This window comes from Herpailurus yagouaroundi, unplaced genomic scaffold, assembly GCF_014898765.1.
Source record: "Herpailurus yagouaroundi ecotype Mexico unplaced genomic scaffold, PumYag 163, whole genome shotgun sequence".
Taxonomy (NCBI): Eukaryota; Metazoa; Chordata; class Mammalia; order Carnivora; family Felidae; genus Herpailurus; species Herpailurus yagouaroundi.
This window is the reverse complement of record NW_024412404.1, coordinates 4,287,616-4,312,136: the sequence shown is the minus strand read 5'-3', so window position 1 is coordinate 4,312,136 and position 24,521 is coordinate 4,287,616. Positions and strand designations below refer to the sequence as shown.

The 24,521-nt window shown below is 36.9% G+C and overlaps 1 protein-coding gene across 3 annotated transcripts in view; it reads left to right on the top strand.

Moving 5' to 3' along the window:
• Positions 1–8,220: 8,220 nt before the first annotated feature.
• The window catches only part of RTKN2 (rhotekin 2), a 71,446-nt gene continuing 55,145 nt past the window's right edge, over positions 8,221–24,521 (top strand). The window contains exons 1-2 of one of the 3 annotated variants that reach the window (XM_040485131.1): positions 8,221–8,409; positions 15,522–15,718. In XM_040485131.1, coding sequence (XP_040341065.1) covers positions 8,350–8,409; positions 15,522–15,718 — 257 coding nt within the window. In that variant the 5' untranslated portion in view covers positions 8,221–8,349. The remainder of the gene's footprint in view (positions 8,410–15,521; positions 15,719–24,521) is intronic. The other 2 variants (XM_040485133.1, XM_040485134.1) reach the window with 2 other exon arrangements.

Sequence of the window (24,521 nt, the reverse complement as noted above, 5' to 3'; positions counted from 1 at the left end):
ACCAAGTTCTAGAGGAAGAGCACAAGTCTCTCCATCTGCTTAGTTTACAGACTATAAAGTGCTTAAGAGTTTGGCTTTTGGGGGAAACTGGATGTAATTTCATTCATAGTTCACTCTATTCACTGGTTCATCTATTCAATTTTTTTCTTTTCTTATTCTTGAATACAGACAGAGAAAAACATTTTTATTTTCCATTTTTATAAAAAAGATTTTTATTTTTTCTACTACATTTTTTTGTAATTTTTTAATTCTATTTTACTTTCAGCATTTAATCTTATTCTATTTTATTGTGTTCATTTTAAAAAAATTTTAAACGTTTTCCTTTTTTCCCCCTTTTTTTCTTCTTTTCTTTCCTTTTTTTCTCTATTCTATCAAGCTTCTTTCAACAGCCAGACCACAATACACCTAGGATATAGCATCCTTTATTTAATTTTTTGTGTTGTTTTTAATTTTTTTATTTTAATTTTTTATTTTGTTAATTCTTTTTGTTCCTCCTAAATGACAAAAAGAAGGAATTCACCCCAAAAGAAAGAACAGGAAGAAATGACAGCCAGGGACTTAATCAACACAGAATAAGCAATATGTCTGAACCAGAACTTAGAATCATGATAATAAGAATACTAGCTGGGGTTGAAATGAGCATAGAATCAATTTATGTGGTGATAAAAGAAGTAAAATCTGTCAGGATGAAATTAAAAATGCTATAACTGAGATGCAATCTCAAATGGCTGCCATGGTGGCAAGGATGGATGAAGCAGAGCAGCGAATCAGTGATATAGAGGACAAACTTATGGAGAATAATGAAGCAGATAAAAAGAGAGAAATTAAGGCAAAAGAGTACAATATAAGAATTAGAGTACTCAGTGACTCATTAAAAAGGAATAACATCTGAATCATAGGGGGCCCAGAAGATGAAGAGAGAGAAAAAGAGGTAGAAGGTATATGTGAGCAAATCACAGTGAAAAACTTTCCTAACCTGGGGAAAGACACAGACATCAAAATCCAGGAAGCACAGAAAACTCTCATTAGATTCAACAAAAACCGACCATCAACAAGGCATATCATAGTCAAATTCACAAAATATACAGAAAGGAAAGAATTATGAAAGGAGCAAGGGAAGAAAAAGTCCTTAACCTACAAGAGAAGACAGATCAGGCTCACAGCAGAAATTTGGCATGCCAGAAAGGAGTGACAGGATAAATTCAATGTGCTGAATCAGAAAAATATGCAGGCAAGAATTCTTTATATAGCAAGGTTGTCATTCAAAATAGAAGGAGAGATACAGACTTTCCCAGACAAACAAAAACTAAAGGAGTTTGTGACCACTAAACCAGTGCTGCAAGAAATTTTAAGGGGGACTCTTGGAGGGGAGAAAAGATGAAACAAAACAAAAAGACCAAAAGCAACAAAGACTAGAAAGGACCAGAGAACACCACCAGAAACTCCAACTCTACAGGCAATACAATGGCAATAAATTCATATCTTTCAGTACTCACTCTAAAACGTCAATGGACTCAATGCTCCAATCAGAAGACACAGGGTAACAGAATGGATAAGAAAACAATATCTATCTATACGCTGTTTACAAGAGACCTATTTTAGACCTAAAGACACCTTCAGATTGAAAGTAAGGGGATGGAGAACCATCTATCATGCTAACTGTCATCAAAAGAAAGCTGGAGTAGTCATAATGATATCAGACAATCTAGATTATAAAATAAAGATTGAAACAAGAGATGAAGAAGGGCATTACATCATAACTAAAGGTTCTAAACACCAGGAAGACCCAACAATTGTAAACGTTAATGCCCCCAATGTGTAACACCCAAATATATAAATCAATTAATCACAAACATAAAGAAACTCATTGACAATAATACCATAATAATAGGGGACTTCAACACTCCACTTATAACAATGGAGAGATCATCTAAGCAGAAAATCAACAAGGAAACAATGGCTTTGAATGATACACTGGACCAGATGAACTTCACAGATAAATTTAGAACATTTCATCCTAAAGCAGCAGAATACACATTCTTCTTGAGTGCACATGGAACATTCTCCAGAATAGATCACATACTGGGACACAAATCAGCCTTCAACAAGTACAAAAAGCTCGAGATCATACCATGCATATTTTCAGACCATAATGCTATGAAACTCGAAATCAACCACAAGAAAAAAATTGGAAAGACAACAAATACTTGGAGACTAAAGAACATCCTACTAAAGAATGAATGGGTTAACCAAGAAATTAAAGAGGAAATTAAAAAGTACATGGGATTCAATGAAAATTATAATACCACAGGGCAAAATTTCTGGGACACAGCAAAGGTAGTTATAAGAGGGAGGTATATAGCAATCCAGGCCTTCCTAAAGAAGGAAAAAAGATCTCAGATACACAACCTAATCTTACGCCTTAAAGAGCTGGAAAAAGAATAGCAAATAAACCCAAAACCAGCAGAAGACAGGAAATAATAAGGATTAGAGCAGAAATCAAGTCTATTGAAATTAAAACAAAAGAAAACAAAACTAAAACAGTAGAACAGATCAATGAAACCAGGAACTGGTTCTTTGAAAGAATTAACAAAATTGATAGACCCCTAGTGAGTTTTATCAAAAAGAAAAAGGGAAGGACCCAAATAAGTAAAATCAAGAATGAAAAAGGAGAGATCACAACAATGAAGGAATACAAACAATAATAAGAGAATATTATGAGCCAATATTATATGCCAATAAATTGGGCAATCTGGAAGAAATGGAAAAATTCCTAGATACATATAAACTACCAAAATTGAAACAAGAAGAAATAGAAAATTTGAACAGACTCATAACCAATAAAGAAATTGAATTAGTAATCAAAAATCTCCCAAAAAACAAGGGCTGGATGGCTTTCCAGGGGAATCCTACCAAACATGTAAAGAAGAGTTAAAACCTATTGTTTTGAAGCTATTCCAAAAATTAGAAATGAAAGGAAAACTTCCAAACTCATTTGTGAGGCCAGCATTACCTTGATTCCAAAACCAGACAAAGACCCACTAAAAAGGAGAACTATAGAGCAATTTCCCTGATGATGATGGATGCAAAAATTCTCAAGAAGATACTAGCCAATGAGATTCAACAATAAATTAAAAGAATTATTCACCATGATCAAGTGGGATTTATACCTGGGATGCAGGGCTGGTTTAATACCCTCAAATCTGAAAACTATAGAAAACACTGAAAACCATAGAAAGCTTATGAAAGAAATTGAAGAAAATACAAAAAAAAATAAAAAAAGATTACATGCTCATGGATTGGAAGAACAAATATTGTTAAAATGTTAATACTACCCAAAGCAATCTACATATTCAATGCAGTCCCTATCAAAATAACACCAGCATTCTTCACAGAGCTAGAACAAATGATCTCAAAATTTGTATGGAAACAGAAAAGACCCTGACTCGCCAAAGCAGTCCTGAAAAAGAAAACCAAAGCTGGAGGTATCACAATCCCAGACTTCAAGATGTATTACAAAGCTGTAATCATCAAGACAGTATGGTACTGACACAAAAACAGACACTCAGATCAATGGAACAGAATAGAGAACCTAGAAATGGATCCACAAATGTATGGCTAACTAATCTTTGACAAAGCAGGAAAGAATATCCAATGGAATAAAGACAGTCTCTTCAGCAAGTGGTGCTGGGAAAACTGGACACAATGACAGGCAGAAAAATGAACCTGGACCACTTTCTTACACTGCACATAAAAATAGACTCAAAATGGATGAAAGACCTAACTGTAAGACAGGAAGCCATCAAAATCCTTGAGGAGAAAGCAGGAAAAAACCTCTTTGACCTTGGCTGCAGCAACTACTCAATCGACATGTCTCTGGAGGCAAGGGAAGCAAAAACAAAAATGAACTACTAGGATCTCCTCAAGATAAAAAGCTTTTGCACAGCAAAGGAAACAATCAACAAAACTAAAAGGCAACCGACAGAATGGGAGAAGATATTTGCAGATGACATATCTGATAAAGGGTTATTATCCAAAATCTATAAAGAATTTATCAAGCCCAACACCCAAAAAACAAATAATCCAGTGAGGAAATGGGCAAAAGACATGAATAGACACTTTTTCCAAAGAAGACATGCAGATGGCTAACAGACACATGAAAAAATGCTCAACATCACTCATAATTAGGGAAATACAAATCAAAACCACAATGAGATACCACCTCACACCAGTCAGAATGGCTAAAATTAAGAACTCAGGCAATTACAGATGTTGACGAGGATACAGAGAAAGAGGATCTCTTTTGCACTGCTGGTGGGAATGCAAACTGGTGCAGTCTCTCTGGAAAACAGTATGGAGGTTCCTCGAAAAATTAAAAATAGAACTACCCTACGACCCAGCAATTGAACTACTAGGTATTTATCCAAGGGGTACAGGTGTGATTTTTTTTTTTAATTTTTTTTTTTCAACGTTTATTTATTTTTGCGACAGAGAGAGACAGAGCATGAATGGGGGAGGGGCAGAGAGAGAGGGAGACACAGAATCGGAAACAGGCTCCAGGCTCTGAGCCATCAGCCCAGAGCCTGACGCAGGGCTCGAACTCACGGACCGCGAGATCGTGACCTGGCTGAAGTCGGACGCTTAACCGACTGCGCCACCCAGGCGCCCCCAGGTGTGATGTTTTGAAGGGGCACATGAACCCCAATGTTTATAGCAGCATTATTCACAATAGCCAAAGTATGGAAAGAGCCCAAATGCTCATCGACCGATAAATGGCTAAAGAAGATATGGTGTATTTATACAATGGAGTACTACTCAGCAATCAAAAAGAATGAAATCTTGCCATTTGCAACAATGTGGATGGAACTAGAGGGTATTATGTTAAATGAAATTAATCAGTCAGAGAAAGACAAATATATGACTTCACTCATATGTGGAATTTAAGATACCAAATAGATGAACATAAGGGAAGGGAATCAAAAATAATATAAAAACATGGAGGAGGACAAAACATAAGAGACTCTTAAATACAGAGAACAAACTGAGGGTTGCTGGAGGGCTTATAGGTGGGGGGATGGGCTAAATGGGTAAGGGGCATTAAGGAAGACACTTGTTGGGATGAGCACTGGGTGTTACACATAGGGGATGAATCACTGGAATCTACTTCTGAAATCATTGTTGCACTATATCCTAACTAACTTGGATGTAAATAAAAAAAATAAAATGACAAAACAAAACAAAACAAAACTAGCTGGGTGGGGCACCTGGCTGGCTTAGTCGATTAAGGGTCCGGCTTAGTCGATTAAGGGTCTGACTCTTGATTTTAGCTCAGATCATGTTCTCACGGTGGAAACCCCTGTCTGGCTCTGCACTGACAGCATGGAGCCTGCCTCAGATTCTCTATCTCCTTCTCTCTGCCCTTCCCCTGGCTTTCTCTCCCTCTCTAAATAAATAAATAAATGAATGAATGAATAAATAAATAAAACTAAAAAAAAAAAACTAGCTGGCTATTATTATACTTGTTTTATAGATAAGGACACTGAGTGGCTTGCCCAAGGTCATACAGCTAATGAATCCTCAGATTCTGTATTCCATTTCCTTCTTATGATTATATGATGCTTCTGCTATTTGTAGATTATGCCTATTCATTTAGACAAATGCTGCACCTCTGTTTAGCATCTTTACTTCAGTTTCTTTTCTCCCTTTTTTTGTGTGTGTGTGTGTGTGTGTGTGTAATTTAAAATACAGTTCTAGTCTATGAAGTTCATTTTAAATGCATTACCTACAAGATAACACATGAATAAAGGAAGCACCAAGAGGATTCTTTAATAGGATTTTTTAAAGAAAGTCTAGGAGGATATCAGAAACCACAATAGTTACCTGTTCTGGGGCAAATCACATTTTAAAAAATAATAGGTTTATTATGTAAGAGAGCTTATTTCAAGTTCATTATCTCCTTTCTTTGGCCTTTTAGAGAGTTAAAAAGGCAAATGTAGGGAATAATGAGAAGAAAAATATGTTTTAACACTTATTCATATTATCTAAATTGGCTGTCCTATGTCAAATACTGATTTTATATTTATTAATTATTAAATATTATCTGTTTATTATATTAGAGATAAGAGATACTTATAATTAGTCTTAAATGTTGAACTTATCATGGGAAGTAATATTGGTAGAACAGAAATGCCACCATTTAACCTTCAGCTGAAGCTTTTACACTTGGGCAATTAGGTGGGGATCCATCAACTGTGGGAGCCCAAGGAAGGTGGGATGTTAGCTCTTGAATGAGAGATACTCAAATATTATCTTTCAAACAGTTGAGGTGGCAAAGGGTAGTACTTCTTACTTTCTGGGAGTTTTAAAATTCATTCATTCATTCATTCATTCATTCATTCCCTAACCAAACCACTGCTTGTGAAATCTTTAACCTTTTTTAGTTTCCATCTATTTTTATGTACATCACATGCATCAGAGAAAACTATGATGAAACTACCAGAAGGACCTGGGGATAAATAAGGAAACAGCATTCCTACTCTGAGGTATTTTAATCACCATATAATAGTTATATCTTAAGAACTTCCTGGGCACATCCCTTGATGAATAATAGATAGGACTACATCATATCTTCTCCAAAGAGAAAGGTCTTTAATAGCAATTGTCAATTCTACAGACAATCGCTAAATATGACTTTTCCTAGATCTTTTTCTTCAGTATTATAAATAAATGCATCTCCAGTTAGTATTTATCAAATATTCCTACATCAGTGTCCAATTTTAAATTGGCTGGCTTGCCTCTGTTCTCATGAAGTGATGGCTTCTGTAAGTATTTTGGTCTGAGTCTAAGAGCTGTGTGTGTTACATGAGAAATAATATACGTCTGATGATGAGCTCCCTGTGTGTATTTCTTTTATGAGTCAGGTACTCTACTAGGTTCATGCCGCTCACTGTGAGTAGGGGATAATTATACCACAAAATGGTAAAGCATTAGAGAGAGGAGTGCATTGGGGGAAGGGTACCTAATGACTTTGGAATTCAGATCTGTGTTTGGAGAGAATGAGGTGAACTCATTGTGTTGGTAATTTTCAGCTCTCCATATTTTATAGTTGTGTGTAAGGATATGGGTCATCTGTAATGACCCATACATTCCTAATTGTAAGGGGATGTCATTCCTAGCTGGGCAGCTTCTATTATCATCTAGTCCAAAGGGCCACAAAGAGGCAAATTACTTATTTGAGAGGAAGGGCACTCTTCATATTTTCAGAAGTAAATCTTCAAACTAACTGCTTAAAAAAGGGCCTTGTGGATAATGTGACCATGCAACTTAATATCCACTTTGGACAAGTGCATGATTGGTGGGACGTTGGGACAACAAACCCAAACAGGGAATGTCTCAGGCAAACATGGTCTTCCTATTTATGGAAGGAAAAGCACCCAAGGCCTTCTTCTGTGAGGTTGCGGGTGCAAGAGTTGATTTAATAACAAAACTCTTCAAAAAAGTCTTTGTATGGGTCTTTAGGGACAGCAAAAAATGGGGCTTTGGGAAAATAATACCTTATTCTGCCATCAGAATGGGAAAGAGTAATGGGAAACAGTAATGAAGAAGTATTTTGCAAGAAAAGAATAGACTACTTTCAAGAAAGAAGTCTTTTCAAGAACAGACTACTTACGTGTTTGCGGTGGGGGTATCTGGAATTACAAAGAAACACTGGGGACAAAAGAAAAGACCTTGGGAAACGTCTGACATAGTATCTCTCCAGCTTGATCAACAGGGCCGTGGGCTTCCAGTGACCCTGAGTGACAATGCTCTGCTGTGTGGCAGCGCTTGGGAGCAGTGTCCCTTGGTTCTCTGGGACTGAGGCCACGGGCTCCTGGTGACACCGCGTGTCCCTGAGTCGTCCGCAGGAACGCAGGGACGGCAGCCTTGAGTCAGCCAGCCGCGAAGGGCCTTGGCGGGGATGCAGGCAAAATGCACTGGGGCGTGCCTCGAAAACCACCTGCCTAAACCCTGTGCCCGGCCAGGTGCGCTCAGTGGCCAATGTACTCCCCACGGCCCTGCCCACTCTTGTCCCAGGCCCGCCCACTCCCCAGTCAGTGCCTTAAACCTGCCCGCCGCGCCCCACTCACTTCTCCGCCGCACTGAGGGCTCGGGTCTCGGCGCGCTTCCGTGCGGGAGGCCCGGGCGCTGCCACTGCGCGTGCGCCCTCAGGCTGGAGGCCCCCTGCGCCCCTCCCCCTGCGGCCGGACTTGGTACGGCCGGGCGGGCGGTTGGCGTCCTCCGCGGCTCCAGCGAGCGGCGGGCTTTTCAAATCTTAGGAGGAGCGGCGGCGGGCCTGGCAGTGGTGCTGAGATGGAGGCGCAGACCGTGAGGGGTCCCGAGCTCCGCCTGGCGGGCCTTCCCGCCCAGCAGGTGAGTGAGGAAGGGCCGGACTACAAAGTCTTCAAGCCACCGTTTTGCCTCGTCGTCGAGAAAGCCCCCACTCCTCGTCTCGTATTCAGCCGTGTCCAGAAACAAAGGGACGGACTAGGAGACCGCACTTTGCAGGCTCCAGTGGAGCTAGGAAATCTCCTCATCCTCCTCCGGCCCCCGATTTCTTTTGGAGGAGATAGACCCGAATGGGGAAGCGATGCCGGAGTTCTTCCGTGCGTTCCCGGGCGCACCTGCCGGCTGCTTCCTTCCACACCTCCCCGCCCCCCCCCCCCCCGACACACACACACACACACACACACACACACGGTTTAGATCCCAGTGTAGGTGACGCAGGGGAAATGGGGGTCCCGGGATTTCCAAGAAGCCCACCCGAGGCCAAGGGAGGACGGTTTGCTTACTACTCGATTTGACGGAAAGCACAATTACTGGAGCGATGTCCACACACGACATAAACTCGATGGGGGCAGGGTGGAGAAGCAAACTGCAAACTTGGAACTTTAGAAAAATTTGGTTTGATAGTGGATTCTTTTCGAATCGGATAAGAGAGAAGTTTGATGTTTTGCTATTTCGCCATGTAAAGTATGTGTTTTTTTTTTTTTTTTTACTGAATAGAGACCAATCAATTATTAAAGTGTTATATTTTCCCCTGAACTCTAACTTTAGAGTCTTAAAACTGATGTCTTTATGCTTGATCTTCCCTTTAATCTCCACCTTCTTTTACCTAGTTCTGAAATAGATTAAACCATGTGAAAATGCCAGTTTTGTAGGTCAAAATTAGTAGACTATTAGCACTTTTATATGGTCCAACCTATTTTTTTTTATTAGAAACCTGGGTAAACCTAACCTTCTAACCTTTGCTTAGAAACCTGTTATTTTGTTTAGAAACCTCAGCAGATACAAAATTGTTAGAAATTCTTCAATAATACTGAGGGAAATAAAGCAAGACAGTAAGAACTATTATGCAAACCAAAGTCCAACTCCTTTATTAGTAATGCTGTTTTATGCCAGCATTTTCAAAAATTTCAGACATTTTGATGTAAAATGCTTTTCTGTCCTATCTGTTAAGTACTTTGTTCTGATAACAGAATCTTGATTTCTAGTGAATGGGCAATCTGTTGAGGTTCTCGTATTTATTACATAGGTGTTGGTGTAGCCGTATATTTATTTAGCTGTGTAAAGCAGTAATATTTAGGAATTTTACAAAAGAGACAAGAAGAGAAGGTCATGAAAGAAGTTTAGCTACATGGAATGAAAGCAAATAAATATACATAAGAACTGGGTTATTTACATGTGAGACGGTACAGTAATATTTAATGATTTCATAGGCAGTAAGAAAACCAAGTAATTGAGTTGTGGAAATTCCTTGTGTTTGGATCTTGGATAAAAATTGCAAAATAGTAATAGGTTTCAATCTAACAGGAATATTGAGGGTAAGAGAATTTTATACTTGACTAACAGTGATTTCTTATTTGCTGTATTTCCTCTGATATTAGTGAAACTGCCACCTAATAGGGATAGGACCAAAGATTCTGAGGTGGTCATAACACTAGTGAAACATCTACTGACACCTTGGAGTCAGCTGTGAGTACTCGCAGCATAAAGCATTGGCTTTGGAATCAGATTAAGGTCAAATCCAATTCTGCTTGTTGAACAATCTCAAATAAGTTAACCTGTCTTTTCTAAGTCCTTGGTTTCCACAGTTGTAAAATGGGTAAAATGCTTATCCTAGAAAGTTGCTGGGAGTTGACAACCTTTTTAAAGTACTTAGCATAGTACCTGACACTCAGAATGTGCTTGAGGGAAAACTTTTTCTTACTATCTTTTGTCCCATTCATCTGTTGGGGCAGCCACCTAACCTTTCTTACAAACTTTCAAGCTTTTGAAGCTTTTGAAATCTTAATGAAAAAGAAATTCAAGAAGTAATGCCATTGATGCCGGCAGGCTGGTTCAGGGAATCCAGAAGGGGTCCCACAGGACCAGTCCTTGGCTTCCTGCAGGATGGAAATCACATGTGAGCCAGCAGGAGGTGAGTTTATTGAAGATACAGAGAAAGCAGTTACAGACAAAAGTTCAGGAGACTCCGAAAGGAGAGGAGCACGAGTCTTGTCTTCATTTGGGGTCTGGGGGTTTTTACTGAGGACGATGGTCTAGTGTACGTGTCCTCTCAGGCATCTAGGAACCTGTTAGAACAAAGATGAGGGCCCAGGTATTATTGTTTGGAGCCAGGGGGTCTTGGCATTGAGATGTCTAGTGCCAGTGGTCTGGAATACACATATAGTAGCTTCTTCCAGTCATTCTCATCTGGTTCATCCTTAGATGTTATCTATTCTAGACAAATCATTAACTCCTTGTCCCTTACAAGGAGGACATACACTATTTTCATTGTAAGACATGTGTAAAGTGGAGTGTAGGGGCAGGTTGTAGCAAGGATAGAAGCAGGAAAAGGAGCAAAAAGCATATTTTAATGGAGTTCTTCAGTTTCCCTGTCTCACTATCTCATTGTAGTAAACATATACAGAAACATGGATTTAAGAATTCTTTCTGTAATACCATTCCACAGAATAACCACTATTAACAGTTTCCAGACTTTTTCTGTACATAAACAATTCCTTTTTTTTAAAGTTTTTTTTTAAGTTTATTTATTTTCTTTGGGGGGGGGCAGAGAGAGAGAGAGGGAGCAATAGAATCCCAAGCAGACTCTGCATTGTCAGCATGGAGCCCAGTGTGGGGCTTGAACTCATAAACCGTGAGATCATGACCTGAGCCGAAACCAAGAGTCAGAAGCTTAACCGACTGAGCCACCCAGGCACCCCTGTACATAAACAATTCTTAAAATACACACAATTTCTTTTAGAAGGATGTATGCTATATATACTATTTTGCAGTCTTCTCTTTCACCATGGTCTCTTAACTAACATGGTTTAACTATATCCATTAGGTGGGTGATATTTTCTATCTGGATTACTACAGTTGTCTTGCAGCAGCCCAGCTTCATTTATTTTTAAGTCAGTGCTTAATTTCAAAATTAAGTCCATTTTCAGGGGAGCGTGGGTGGCTTAGTCAGTTGAGCATTTAACTCTTGACCTCAGGAATGTGAGTTCAAGCCCTGCATTGGGCTCCATGCCCAGTGCGGAGCCTACTTAAAAAAAATATTAAGGCCATTTTTTTTTTTGCACTTCCTTTGTCCCATTATGCTCTTAAAACCTGGTATCTTTCTGTTGTCTACATAATCTAGATTTGCACTTTTAAGTCATTTCCCTGTTTCATTTTTAGCCTTGCCCTGTCCATTTTTATCAGCCTGACTAGGTATCTACATGATCAGGACAGTACCATAGGCTTCTGTTTGACTTGATTACAAGGTAGCTCATATTTAGAAAATTGAAGGAGAAATGGCAAGAGGAAGGTTTCCCCCCACCCATTCTTCCCCACCCCATTTGCTCTTTCTGGAGACTTGCTTTCAGACACTTCTAAGAGGGATGAATACATGCTTTTGTCATGGGTCCTAGTCAGTGTTTACTCTGCCATTATGGTTGAGGCAGCAGCAGTCATGATTTTAGCTCCCTGCCATACCACTTTGGGGTTAGTAAGCACCATCACTGAATGCTCTATGCATGCCCTCATTACGTGATCATTGTTCTCACTGTGCATGGCACATCAGCTCTTAACCCCAGGAGCACTTTGCACCCCTTACTAACTAAAATTAAGTTCTTCCACTCTGAAAAGACTTTCTTGGCTGCAGTAGTTATCACTTGACCAGATGGGTTACCCTGTATGTGAAGTATAGATGTGTACTAAAAGAAGTTGCATGGAGAACAAAAAACGGGTAACACCATACCTCTTTTTTTTAAACCCCAGTACATTCAAAAGCATACATACGCTTAACAATTCACCCCACTCATGTCAGCCCTCCCAGATCCACATCTGCTCACTGTAGAATAGGGGAGGTAAGGTCATAGTTTACTACGTATGTTAATTTGGCTGAATTAAGGATCAGCAAACTATTTCTGTAAAAAGGCAGATAGTAAACATTTTCAGCTTTGTGGGCCACATGGTCTTTCTTGAAATTACTCAACTTTGCCATTGTAGTTTGAAAGTAGCCTTAGATAATACAAATGGGCGTGATTGTGCCCCTGTACAACTTTATTTACAAAAACAGTCATTGGCTAGGCTATAGTTTGCTGACCCCCACGCTATTAGAATTCTAATACTAATGTCTGTTAGATATATCTTATTTCCTTAATGAATATTTAATCTTACAAATAAGGTGATTTAAAAAACAAGCCTTAACTTTGCATTTCATTTTTGCACTATTTCCCAAGCCTCTATAATTTTATAGTCTTTATCAAGAGATGAAGAGAAGACAGTCTTCATTTACAAGATGGAAACCCTAGAAGCCCAAACTGATTCTTTAATGTGTTTGTGGCCACCTACTGGTTTCTTAAGGTTGTTGCAACTTTCTAGGTCACTGTGGAATTTCAAGTACTACCGCATATCTCTACCCTGGCTCTACATTGAGTCACCGGAGGAACTTAAAAACAAAACAAAACAAAGCAAAGCAAAACAAAACAAAACAAAAAAACCTCAGGCTCCACCTCCAGAGAGCCTAATTGTTTTGGGGTGGGTCGTGAGTTCAGGTGCTTTTATAAAAGGCTCTTCCTCTACCAGAGGTGATTCTCATGTGTAGCCAGCTTTAAGAACCACTGTGCTGGTTCAGCTGGCTGCCTCACTGTAACATTTAAAAAGCAAAATTGAATTTAATGGCACCAAATGGTATTTGTTTATATTTGGGTTGTGGGGTAAAACTATTCATCTTGCTTCAGGTTGCCTCCTATGTGTGTGTGCTCCCCAATACTAACCAGCTTGACAGAGCTTAATCTTATAGACATGTAGGTCACATATATAATTCTTAAAATTCGTTATTAATTACATTAAAGAAGAATTTACTTTGGGGCTGACAAAGTCATACAAAGATGAAATGGAGTTGTTGAGATTCAGCCATGTGTAAAGAAGGAAAACTAGCAAATGACTACATTTATGTAGTGTACCAGTTTTGAGTTCTACCACTAAAGAAGGTTTTTATGTGGTAATTACGTGATGTAATTACAGAAGGTAATTAAACAGATCTGTTTTCTGCATGTGAATAGTATATTTGATTGATTTGGATAGTCAAATCATCTACTATAGCTTCTCTTTAAAAAAAATTTTTTTTAAATGTTTATTTTTGAGAGACAGAGAGACAGAGTGTGAGCAGGGGAGGGGCAGAGAGAGAGGGAGACACAGAATCTGAAGGAGACTCCAGGCTCTGAGCTGTCAGCACAGAGCCCGACACCGGTCTCGAACCCATGAACTGTGAGATTATGACCCGAGCTGAAGTTGGGCTCTTAACCAACTGAGCCACCCAGGCACCCTTATAGCTTCTCTTTTAGCGTAATTTTCATTGACTTGCCCTCCTAACTTTTAGGTTTTCTTTTTGAAAAGATTGTCTTTTTAATACCTGGAACTTTTGTTATTAGGTTCCAGTTACATTTAAAAAAAAATTTTTTTTTTCAACGTTTATTTATTTTTGGGACAGAGAGAGACAGAGCATGAACAGGGGAGGGGCAGAGAGAGAGAGGGAGACACAGAATCGGAAACAGGCTCCAGGCTCTGAGCCATCAGCCCAGAGCCCGACGCGGGGCTCGAACTCACGGACCGCGAGATCGTGACCTGGCTGAAGTCGGACGCTTAACCGACTGCGCCACCCAGGCGCCCCTCCAGTTACATTTTTTATATAGATTTTGATTCAATTAAATGGTAAATTATAGCATTCATTTTTTTTTTTTTTTTTTTTTTTACCACAGAAGCCAGGATAATGGTCACTTTACTTTTAAAAATAGACGTACTAGAGCATTATTGTGTTTGTAGTTTAGTAAAGAGTATATCTAATGATTTATAATTGTTTAAAAAGCCACTGTGAATTAAATCAGAACAGTACGTTTCAGCTTCTAGAATTCTATTGTTACATGTGTAACTTGTATATAGAGCGGGCCACTACAAGATCATTGTATGGAATAAAAGACTTTCAGAACTAAAATGATTTAGTAGTTTCATGGTGACTCTTTAAAATAAACAAAAATCCAAAAATATATTCTACATCTCTGTTCCATCTGATAGCTAAAGCTTTGGACATTTTTTTTAACACAGTGCTTTCCCTCTGTAGCTTCTGAGATTTTATTGGCTTTGTTTACCATAGCTGCTAAACCTCAGTCCCTTTTCCAGCATCTGCTGCTTTCCAACATCTGTTTTTCCTTGGTTAATTCAGTGTCATCAACCACATCTTGCTATCCCACAATACAACTTAAATAATATGTACATGTGCTATAATATTCACATTAGTTACTATACATATTACTGTATTCATTTCCTGGACTGTCCCTTAACAAATTACCAAAACTAGGTGGCTTAAAACAATGGAAATTTATTCTCTCATCGTTCTGGGGTCCAGAAGTACGAAATCAAGGTATCTGCAGGCCCATACTCCTGCTGAAGGCTGTAGGAAGAATCTTCCCTGCCTTTTCCAGCTTCTGGTGGTTGCTTGGTAGTCCTTGGCTTATAGACTCATTACTCTCATCTCTGTTTCAGTCTTTACATGGAGTTATCTCTGTATGTCTCTCTGTCTTCACATGGCTTTCCTATAAGGACACTAGTCATTGGGTTTAGGGCCCACACTATTCCAGTATGACCTCATCTTAACTAATTACATCTACAAAACCCTGTATCTGAATAAGGTCACATTCTGAGGTTCTGGGAGGACAGGAATATTTGGGGGACACTATTCAAACTTGCGAAGCTATGCAAAGAATATGTAATGTTTCTCACCCTTGTTTCTGTTGTGTTTCTCCACTAGATTGTAGACTTCCTAATAAAGCAAGAAATTAAGGTTTTGCAAAGAGCATTTTTGAATAGCTATATTTTTTGTACTATCATACTTCAAAACTTTGTTACTTTCCCAATATGTTATAAAATCACTAGCACATTTTTACTAATAAAAAGAAATGTTATAATTTTGGATTTTTGCTATCTTTAAAAAATGCTTTTCTCTTTTTTTTAAGGACTGCAGCATTCAAGAAAAAATAGATTTAGAAATTCGAATGCGAGAAGGAATATGGAAACTTCTTTCTCTGAGTACTCAGAAAGACCAGATCTTGCATGCAGTTAAGAATCTCATGGTATGCAATGCTCGAATAATGGCTTACACATTGGAGCTACAGAAATTAGAAGAACAGGTTGCAAATCAAACTGGAAGATGGTTAGTAGTATAGTTTTCCTATGGATTTTAATGTACTGAAGTGTTTGAATTAAGAACACAATATAAGTTAACTTTAATGGCAAATATCAAATCACCAAAGCTTTTTAAAAAATAAATACACTGAAATAGACTCTGATACTATAAACATTTTGATAGTAGAGCTCATAGTAAAGTTACTATTAAAGTAGCAGTTTTCACCAGGCGATTTTGTTGTGTTCCAGATTGTAAAATGAAGTGGTTAAGAATCAAGAACTGAGGGAATATTTTAAAGAGGACCAAGACTGATAATTAGTATATAGAAATGTGAATTTTTTAAAAAACGAGTTGCTTAAAAAATGCTAACAAAGAGGTACTAGCTGAGAGTAACGGAAACAGGTATAGAAATTGAAATGCACACCCCTTTCACACGGTGAACATAAATCCTAGAGAGGCAAGCAACTTAACTCAAGGACTTGTAACTGGCTAGTGACAGAAGTTAACAGGAGGTTGCTTAGGATTTGCCAAATAATGTTACTCTGTGCTGCCATTTTGGATTGGGTCTAGAATGTGTGTATGAAATTTACATCCTATCCTATTTACAATGCCCAGTCTTGTGCTTGCTTTGGCAGCACATATACAATGTCAGGTCTTACTTGAACCCAAGAATTAGCTCAACTTAGTGGCTAGATGGGGATTTCTTTTCTAATATAAGTGGTCTTATATCACCCATCATTGATTGGTCTTAAAACTGTACTGCTAGTGAAGAGTTTCTTTTGATACGTTAGTGGCTATGTGCTGTTCATAGCACATCTGCATTAAATTCTTGAAAAGTGAGATTTTTGTAAAAATAAAATGTTGATGAGATTGTGATATAATAAAGACTTGTGTACAAAGTAACTAATATTTATTGCCTTTGGATAGCTATTTAATCTCTTTGTGTCTCAGTTCCTTAATTACTGTTGGTAAGATAATATTTACATTTTGAAAATTAAGATTATATATATTAAAAACCTAATTTAATACTTTTTACATATTTATTATTCAACACATAACAAATAATTTTCATTATTATTTATCCCTGATGTTATAAAATGAAATTATTCTTATGTCATAATTCAGGAAAATATTTTTCACATGGGCATACACTGGTTTAAGTCAGTGCTTCTCAAACTGGGTCATATAAATCACTAAGAGTACATAAGTATGTGTCAGGAGATATAAAAAGCCATAGAATAAATATGACACACCTTCTTTATTAACCGTGAATTTTTAAGAAAAAATGAGAAATTTATAATTGTGGCATAATTTGGGCTGTTCTACTCATGGAGAGAGATATATGTTCTCTTATCCTTTTTAAGGATATTCGGTCAGGAGGGGGCTGTTTCAGTGGAAGAGTTTGAGAAACACTGGTTGAAGTACAGTGTGGGACTAAACACTTGTTATTATATCATCTCTCACAGTTACATGAAATGTTCCTCTGGAAATCATATCTGTCCTCCACATTTATGTTCTTTAAATACTTATAGTGAATTGTGAATTGACTATTTTCTTAATTTGGCAGTGTAACTTTTCTAAAGTTACTGATTTGTAAAAATGCTTAAATAAACTTAATCCTTATGGGATTTATATAAAAAAGATAGGAAAAAATATCTGAAACTCTCAACTGGAAATGTGCATGTTTTTCAGTTTCTTTAGAGATTATCTTCATTAGATGAAAATAGCTTTGCTGCTATACATACATTTATATTCATTATTCCTGTAAAAAATTGTCTCCCTTAATTATAAAATTATTTCTTTAAAGAAACCTGAATATTCTCTATGAGTTCTTTTGTTTATAATTCCATATTGTTATGTGCAGATAGAACCTGATGTTACTGATCATATAAATATAACTGGAAATTATAATACTTACCTTCTTATTACATAAAAATGACCTAAATATTTTTTTATTTCTATTTTTTAAATTTAAAAAAATATTTATTTATTTTTGAGAGAGAGAGAGAGAGAGAGAGAGAGAGAGAGAGACAGCATGAGCAGGGGAGGGACAGTGAGAGAGGGAGACATAATCTGAAGCAGGCTCCAGGTACTGAGCTGTCAGCACAGAGCCCTACACGGGGCTTGAACTCACAAACTATGGGATCATGACCTGAGCCAAAGTCAGAAGCTTAAACAACTGAGGCACCCAGGTGCCCCCAAATGATCTAAATAGTAAGGCAAGTCTTATGATAAGTTTTTTCAGTATCTTGAAGAAACTTATGTAAATTATGCCATTTGATGAATCAATCAAATATTTACCAAATATCTACTACTTGTAGAACAATTATTAAGTACCGTGCTAGTGTGTACAAATTCAAAGAACAGAATATGTCAAAATATGAGAATATTTGTATATTCAGAAGCGAAACATTTTACCTTTAGAGATACAGTAGTCTGTTCCTTAGCTTGGTTTTGATAGTCTTTGAGGTAGAAAAATGGTTTGCTTTTCAATTGCTGCCAGAGTTAAAATAGCATTTTAATGAGTCTACTGCTTACCATTAGTCTACCTTCTCTAAAATTTTACTATAAAATATAAACAAATTAATATAATTTTTAGCTTTGTTAAAGAAGAATCAAATCAGGATGAAATGATAGAATTGAAGAAGATCTAGTGGAAGAATTGGGTCTTCATGATCTTCGAGATCATGAAGGATGATCTAGTTTGGTTGGGTGAGTAGGAAGAAAGTAGCATTTCAAGAAAGAAAAATAGCAAAATAAAAGCTCAGGGTGAAAGATGACCATGAGTTATTTTTTTTAATGTTTATTTATTTTTGAGAGGGAGAGACAGAGTGTGAGCAGGGGAGGAACAGAGAAAGAGAGGGAGACACAGAGTCCGAAGCAGGCTCCAGGCTCCAAGCTGTCAGCACAGAGCCAGATGTGGGCTGGAACTCACAAGGGTGAGATCATGACCTGAGCTGAAGTCCGACACTTACCCGACTGAGCCACCCAGGCACCCCTGACCATTTATTATTTAAGAGCAGTGAAGAGATATGTTTGGTTGAGGCTGAAGATGAAGCCAAAGTTGAAAAGCAAAGGGATAGCAAGATTCAAGAAAGTTTAGAAGGCTAGCTAGCACGTTAACGGTTGTTAACTGACAGACTTCTAGGTGCCAGGTATGCTAAGGGTGCATAAATATCACATTATAAACTGAAAGAGGTATAAACCTTGGTTTTAATTTCCTAACATTCTTTTTGTCAATTTCTTTGTATATTCTTAGGTTCTGACTTTTGTTGTCCTCTATGCTTGCTATGTTACAGATTTTCATTTCTTATTCCCTACTTTGTTCAGTTTTTTAATCAACTTTTTATTATGAAATTTCATATGTAAAAAAAAATAAGAATAGTATGATAAAAATTGTAAGAATAGTATATTCTCTACCTTGGCAGACCATTAATAGTTTACCATATAGTTCATCTACTCACCCTCTGTCTTTGTGCTACATGCACACATACCTTTTTCCTTTTTTGTGTTGGTCCATTTGAAAATAAGTTGCAAACAACATGGCATATACATCTCAGTGGTTCTAAAAGGAGGAACATTCTACTACATAACCAAAATATGATTATCATGTAAATTATTAACAATAATTCCATAGTAATAATCTAACATTCAGTCTCAATTCACTTTCAACTAGTTGTTAAAAGAAAATCCTTTCTGGTTTTTCTAAAACCAGAATTCAGTCAAGGTTCATATAATACATTTGGTTATGTCTCTTTAATTTCTTTTAATCATTTTACTTTTTTATAAAGACTCCTTGCCATTAATGCCTTGAAGAGTCTGCACTTCTAACAAATATCCTTTATGAATGTCCTGCATTTTGTATTTATTTAATTGTTTCTTATGGTATCATTGACCTTTTATCCTATTTCCTGTTTTAGCTGTACCTGGAATTTGCATCTGATGGCTTATTAATAAGACTCAGGTTAAACATTTTTGGGGCAAGAATTGTTTTAGGGCAGATTGAGCAAGATACATGCTGCCAGTGTAATGTGAAGAGATAATTGGTTTTACAACCCTGTGTGATGCAGTTTGATCCCTTGGTTTGGATGGAAGTTGCCTGATTTCCCCTTTGTGGTATAATGGTTTTTCCTTTGCAATTCACAAGTAATCTGTGGGAGATTATATTCTGTTATCTGTTATATTCTGTTATCTAACTAGCTTTCACTTAGCGGTTTTATCCATTTATGATCCTTGCCTACATTATTACAATGAGGTTTGCAGATAGTAATTATCTAACCCTATTATTTTTTCTATACTTTTTAGCTAATCTTCTGTAAGAAAGGGCATTTCTCTCCTTTCTCTCCCACTGCTTCATGGATTGTTATTTATTCAGTGTATTATATCATTTATAGCCATTAATCTTTTTGATAGATAAATTGTCCCAAATTTGTTTGATGGAAGTTCCTTCAAAATGGCTTCTTTATTCTTTTGACTTGCCTCTCTTAGTCTTTAAGAACTTCCTTACTTTCTAGCACAAAAAGATGACCTAGGCTTGTCTTGCATTTTCTGTGCCATATACCTGGAATCAGCCATTTGTCTAATGAGTTCTGGTTCCCTTTAATGGTAAATGATACTTTGAAATCAAGATCTGGGCACTGGGTGTGCTCATTGCTACCGGGGATCACTGCTTTTAGACCTTTTTAGTAGACATAGCTATGGGAGAGACTTTTTATTTATTTATTTAAAAAAAAAATTTTTTTTTTAACGTTTATTTATTTTTGAGACAGAGAGAGACAGAGCATGAACGGGGGAGGGGCAGAGAGAGAGGGAGACAGAATCGGAAGCAGGCTCCAGGCTCTGAGCCATCAGCCCAGAGCCTGACGCGGGGCTCGAACTCACGGGCTGTGAGATCGTGACCTGAGCCGAAGTCGGACGCTTAGCCAACTGAGCCACCCAGGCGCCCCTGGGAGAGACTTTTTAAAAAATTAGGAGTTTGTGGGGTGCCTGGATAGCTCAGTCAGTTAAACATCTGTCTAGATCTTGGCTCAGGTCATGATCTCATGGTTTGTGGGTTCAAGCCCCCCTGTTGGGCTCTGCACTGTGTCACAATGGAGCCTGCTTGGAATTTTCTCTCCCTCTCTCTGCCTCTCACCTCACGCATGTGTGCTCTCTCTCAAAATAAATAAACTTAAAAAAAATTTTTAAATTATGAGTGTATATTGATATTTTTAGGTTTTTGTTTTCTTCAGTTATTTTATATTTGCATCTCTTTGTTATTCTGAAAATCTTAATTCATAATAACGGTAATCCTATTTCCTTATTTAATAATGTGATTATGTAAAGTAGTTTCATAATTTTAGTATCAATATGATTACTGACCTAGGCCAGTTCAAGATTTCTTTGCAGTTTTTTTTCCAGCATACAGAAGTTAGAAAAAATTTCCAGTATACAAAAAGATTGAAAGACTTGTACAATGAAGACTCATATACCCACCACCTAGATTCTACAATTAATATTTTAATTATATTTTCTTTATTCTAAATTCATCTGTTCATCAATTCATCTTATTTTTTGTGATGCAATTCGAAGAAAGTTCTTTTTGTACATGTGTCTATGTATGCGCAAACATGTATACATTCCTCTGGATAGACAGGAGACCATGATTAAAAGTTCCTTACAGTGATCTTTTTCTTTCAGTTTCATAAACAGGGTCATCTAGTGTTTCAATTTGAGTTTCCCTTTTTACCCTTGGACTAAACTGAACTTCTTGGATATGTCATGTTTCTTTTTCCCCAACTCCCAATTAGTATTACCTAACTCTGCCCCTACTCTAAGGGGCAACCATTGTTAACTGATTTTTTTTTCCACCATAGGTTTTGCCTATTCTAGAACTTAATGTAAATGCAATTGTCCAGTATGTACTCTCTTTTTTCCTTTGTCATACATAATACTTTTGAGATTCATTATGTAACTAGCATGTGTCAGTGATTTTCTCCTCTTTATTGGTAAGTTGTATTCCATTGTATGAGTATACTTCCTTCTAGTGTTGACTCTTCTCTGACTTCTTCTTACTTTTGGTTGCTTGCCAGTCCCTTCAGGTAGTTGTTTTTTAAGTAGTTTTTCCAGACTTTATATTGTTTTCTGTGGAAAACATAAGACGGGAAGGTAGAGTTTTTCTAATATGAGCTACTCTGACATACTAAAAGAGGAATGCATTTTTTATCTTGATCAGATTTTTATTTTTTCTATCTTAAGAAATATAATTTCTTTCTGACTTAATATAGTTAATTTTCATAACTTTCACAGCCTTTTAAAGTTCTCACATTTCTTTTTATCAGGGTACAAACTTTCATATATGTTCAAAAGATATATGTTATTGTTTTTAAAATCTTATACAGCCTGGCTTATTTTTGGGCCACTTGAACTGTCTTGGACTGAAAGATAGGTTGAGATTTTTGTTACTAAAGTTTTTCTGTCTTACCCCTTGTATATCTCCTACTTTCCGTTTTATGAAACGTTTGGTATCTTAGTGCTTGTTACACACATGTTGTCAATTGCGGCCTTTAGCATTGTTATCAAGTGTTCTTTTGTTACTGTTGTCACATAGTGCTTGTCACATAGACTCCAATTCAGGGGTTGCCTGATAACAAGATCATAATCTCAGGCATTTTTATTTTTTTTTATTTTTATTTTTTTTATTTTATTTTTTTTTTAATTTTTTTTTCAACGTTTATTTATTTTTGGGACAGAGAGAGACAGAGCATGAACGGGGGAGGGGCAGAGAGAGAGGGAGACACAGAATCGGAAACAGGCTCCAGTCTCTGAGCCATCAGCCCAGAGCCTGACGCGAGGCTCGAACTCACGGACCGCGAGATCGTGACCTGGCTGAAGTCGGACGCTTAACCGACTGCGCCACCCAGGCGCCCCTCTCAGGCATTTTTAGTGTTTGCATTTGTTTGGTTTACCTCTGCCCATCTCTTTATTTTAGCCTTTATGAATCACTTTGTTGAAGGTGTATTTCTTGTATTCATCCAGAGTTGGGTTTAAATTGTGAACCTATCTGAAAATCCTTTAACTAGGGAATTTAATAAGCCTATTTACATTTATATTACTGATATAGTTAGCTTTGACTTTGTTATATTCTTTTATGCTATGTTAACTTATGTATGTTATAATTGCGGTTTGTCTTACAGTATGTCGCCTATCTCCTCTGCTTTTTAAAATTTTATTTAATTTAAAAAGAGTTATTGGTTATAGTAGTTACTAGAACTTTATATTAAAAAACTATATACTGGTAATTTTATAATCACTTTAATTCTTTTTTATTCCTCCCCTTAGGCTTCTACTATTTTGTTTTTCTACTTTGAATGATATCATTTTATTTTCACTTTTCATCTACGGGGAGATCAATGAACTCATTTTATTTTTCCATTTTTTCCTTCTGTACCTTTCTATTTTATTTTAGTTTAGTATTATCTTTTTCTAGGTTGTGGTCAGTTCTCCTGTGATGGAGTAGATAATACATACTAATCTTGTACTTGTGTCTCCACTTTTGTTTTAGTCTTTGATCCACTTTTAAACATGTATAATGTTCACTACCTGACCTTTTGTTGTACTTTCCAAAATCATATCTTGTTTGAGGGAAGTTTATGATCTAGTAGATTTCTCAATGTGAGTATAGCTTTCTTCATATTCTTTTATCTTTAAAGTGCTTTTCTTTAGTGTCGGTCTTTAAAAGGACAGCTTGGGTGTATACAAAAATCCTTGGCCATTGCTTTCTTTCCTGGAGTTTCTTGAAAACCTCACATCCCTGTTTTCTTATAAAAAAAATCTAATGTCTAATTTTCCTTGCTTTGTAAATGACTTGGTCTTTTTGTCTAGAGGCCGAAAATAGTTTTTGCTATCCAAAGTCTGATAATTTTAGTGGAGTATGTTTAAAGGCTGACCATTTTGGCTCACTTAGAACCCTTTCAGTATGTAGATTCAGTTCTTTTATTTTCAGACAGTATTCTTGGAGTTAAAGCCTCTAGAATAAAGCACTAAGTGTCTCCTTACTTTGTTTTTCAAATCTAAGGACTTCAATTACACATAAGTTGGATCTTCTTTGCCTGTCTTCTATCACTTTCCTTTGATATTTTTAAAATCTTTATCTAATTTTGCTCTTTTTGCTCTTTTCATTCTCATCCATTATGTCCCTTAATATACTTTCAGTTTTATGTCTTCATTCTTGGGCACTGTATATTACCCTTCATTTCAGAAATGATTTTATTTTTCTTTTTCCAGTTTGTTTCCTGTTCCTACCTCTCATTTTTAAATTTTCTTTCTTTTTCTTTTTTTGCATATTTACCTATTGTTTGTCCTTTACTAGTCTGAGGCTTTAGATTTCAGATTCCCCACTTCTTTCACATTTGCAATAGCTTATTTAACTGCACTCAGTTCATTTTGGAGTATTATATTTTTGTTATTTTATATTTTTTGGACAGTGGTTTGTGGAATGTTGAAGCATTTTGACGACTCCTACTTTTGTTTTATTGTAGCTTTCTATGGATGTTTGGGTCCTTTTCTTTGTCCCTAGTTAAATATGTAGCATGTAGAGTTTTCTTGGGCCAAGTGATGATAGGTGCGCAGAAGGGCTTACTTGTTTTTTTGACCAAGAGTGTTTTCTATTATTTGAACTGTGAAGACAAATTTCTTTAATAAATGATGACTTAGGGATGTTGGTTAGTTGGTTTCCTGATTTTTTGGTATGATTTTGTTTCTTGGGGTTTTTAACTTCAGTTGCTTTCTTCTTCTTCTTCTTCCTGTTTTTTTTTTTTTTTGTGTGTTTTTTTTTTTTTTTTTTTTTTTT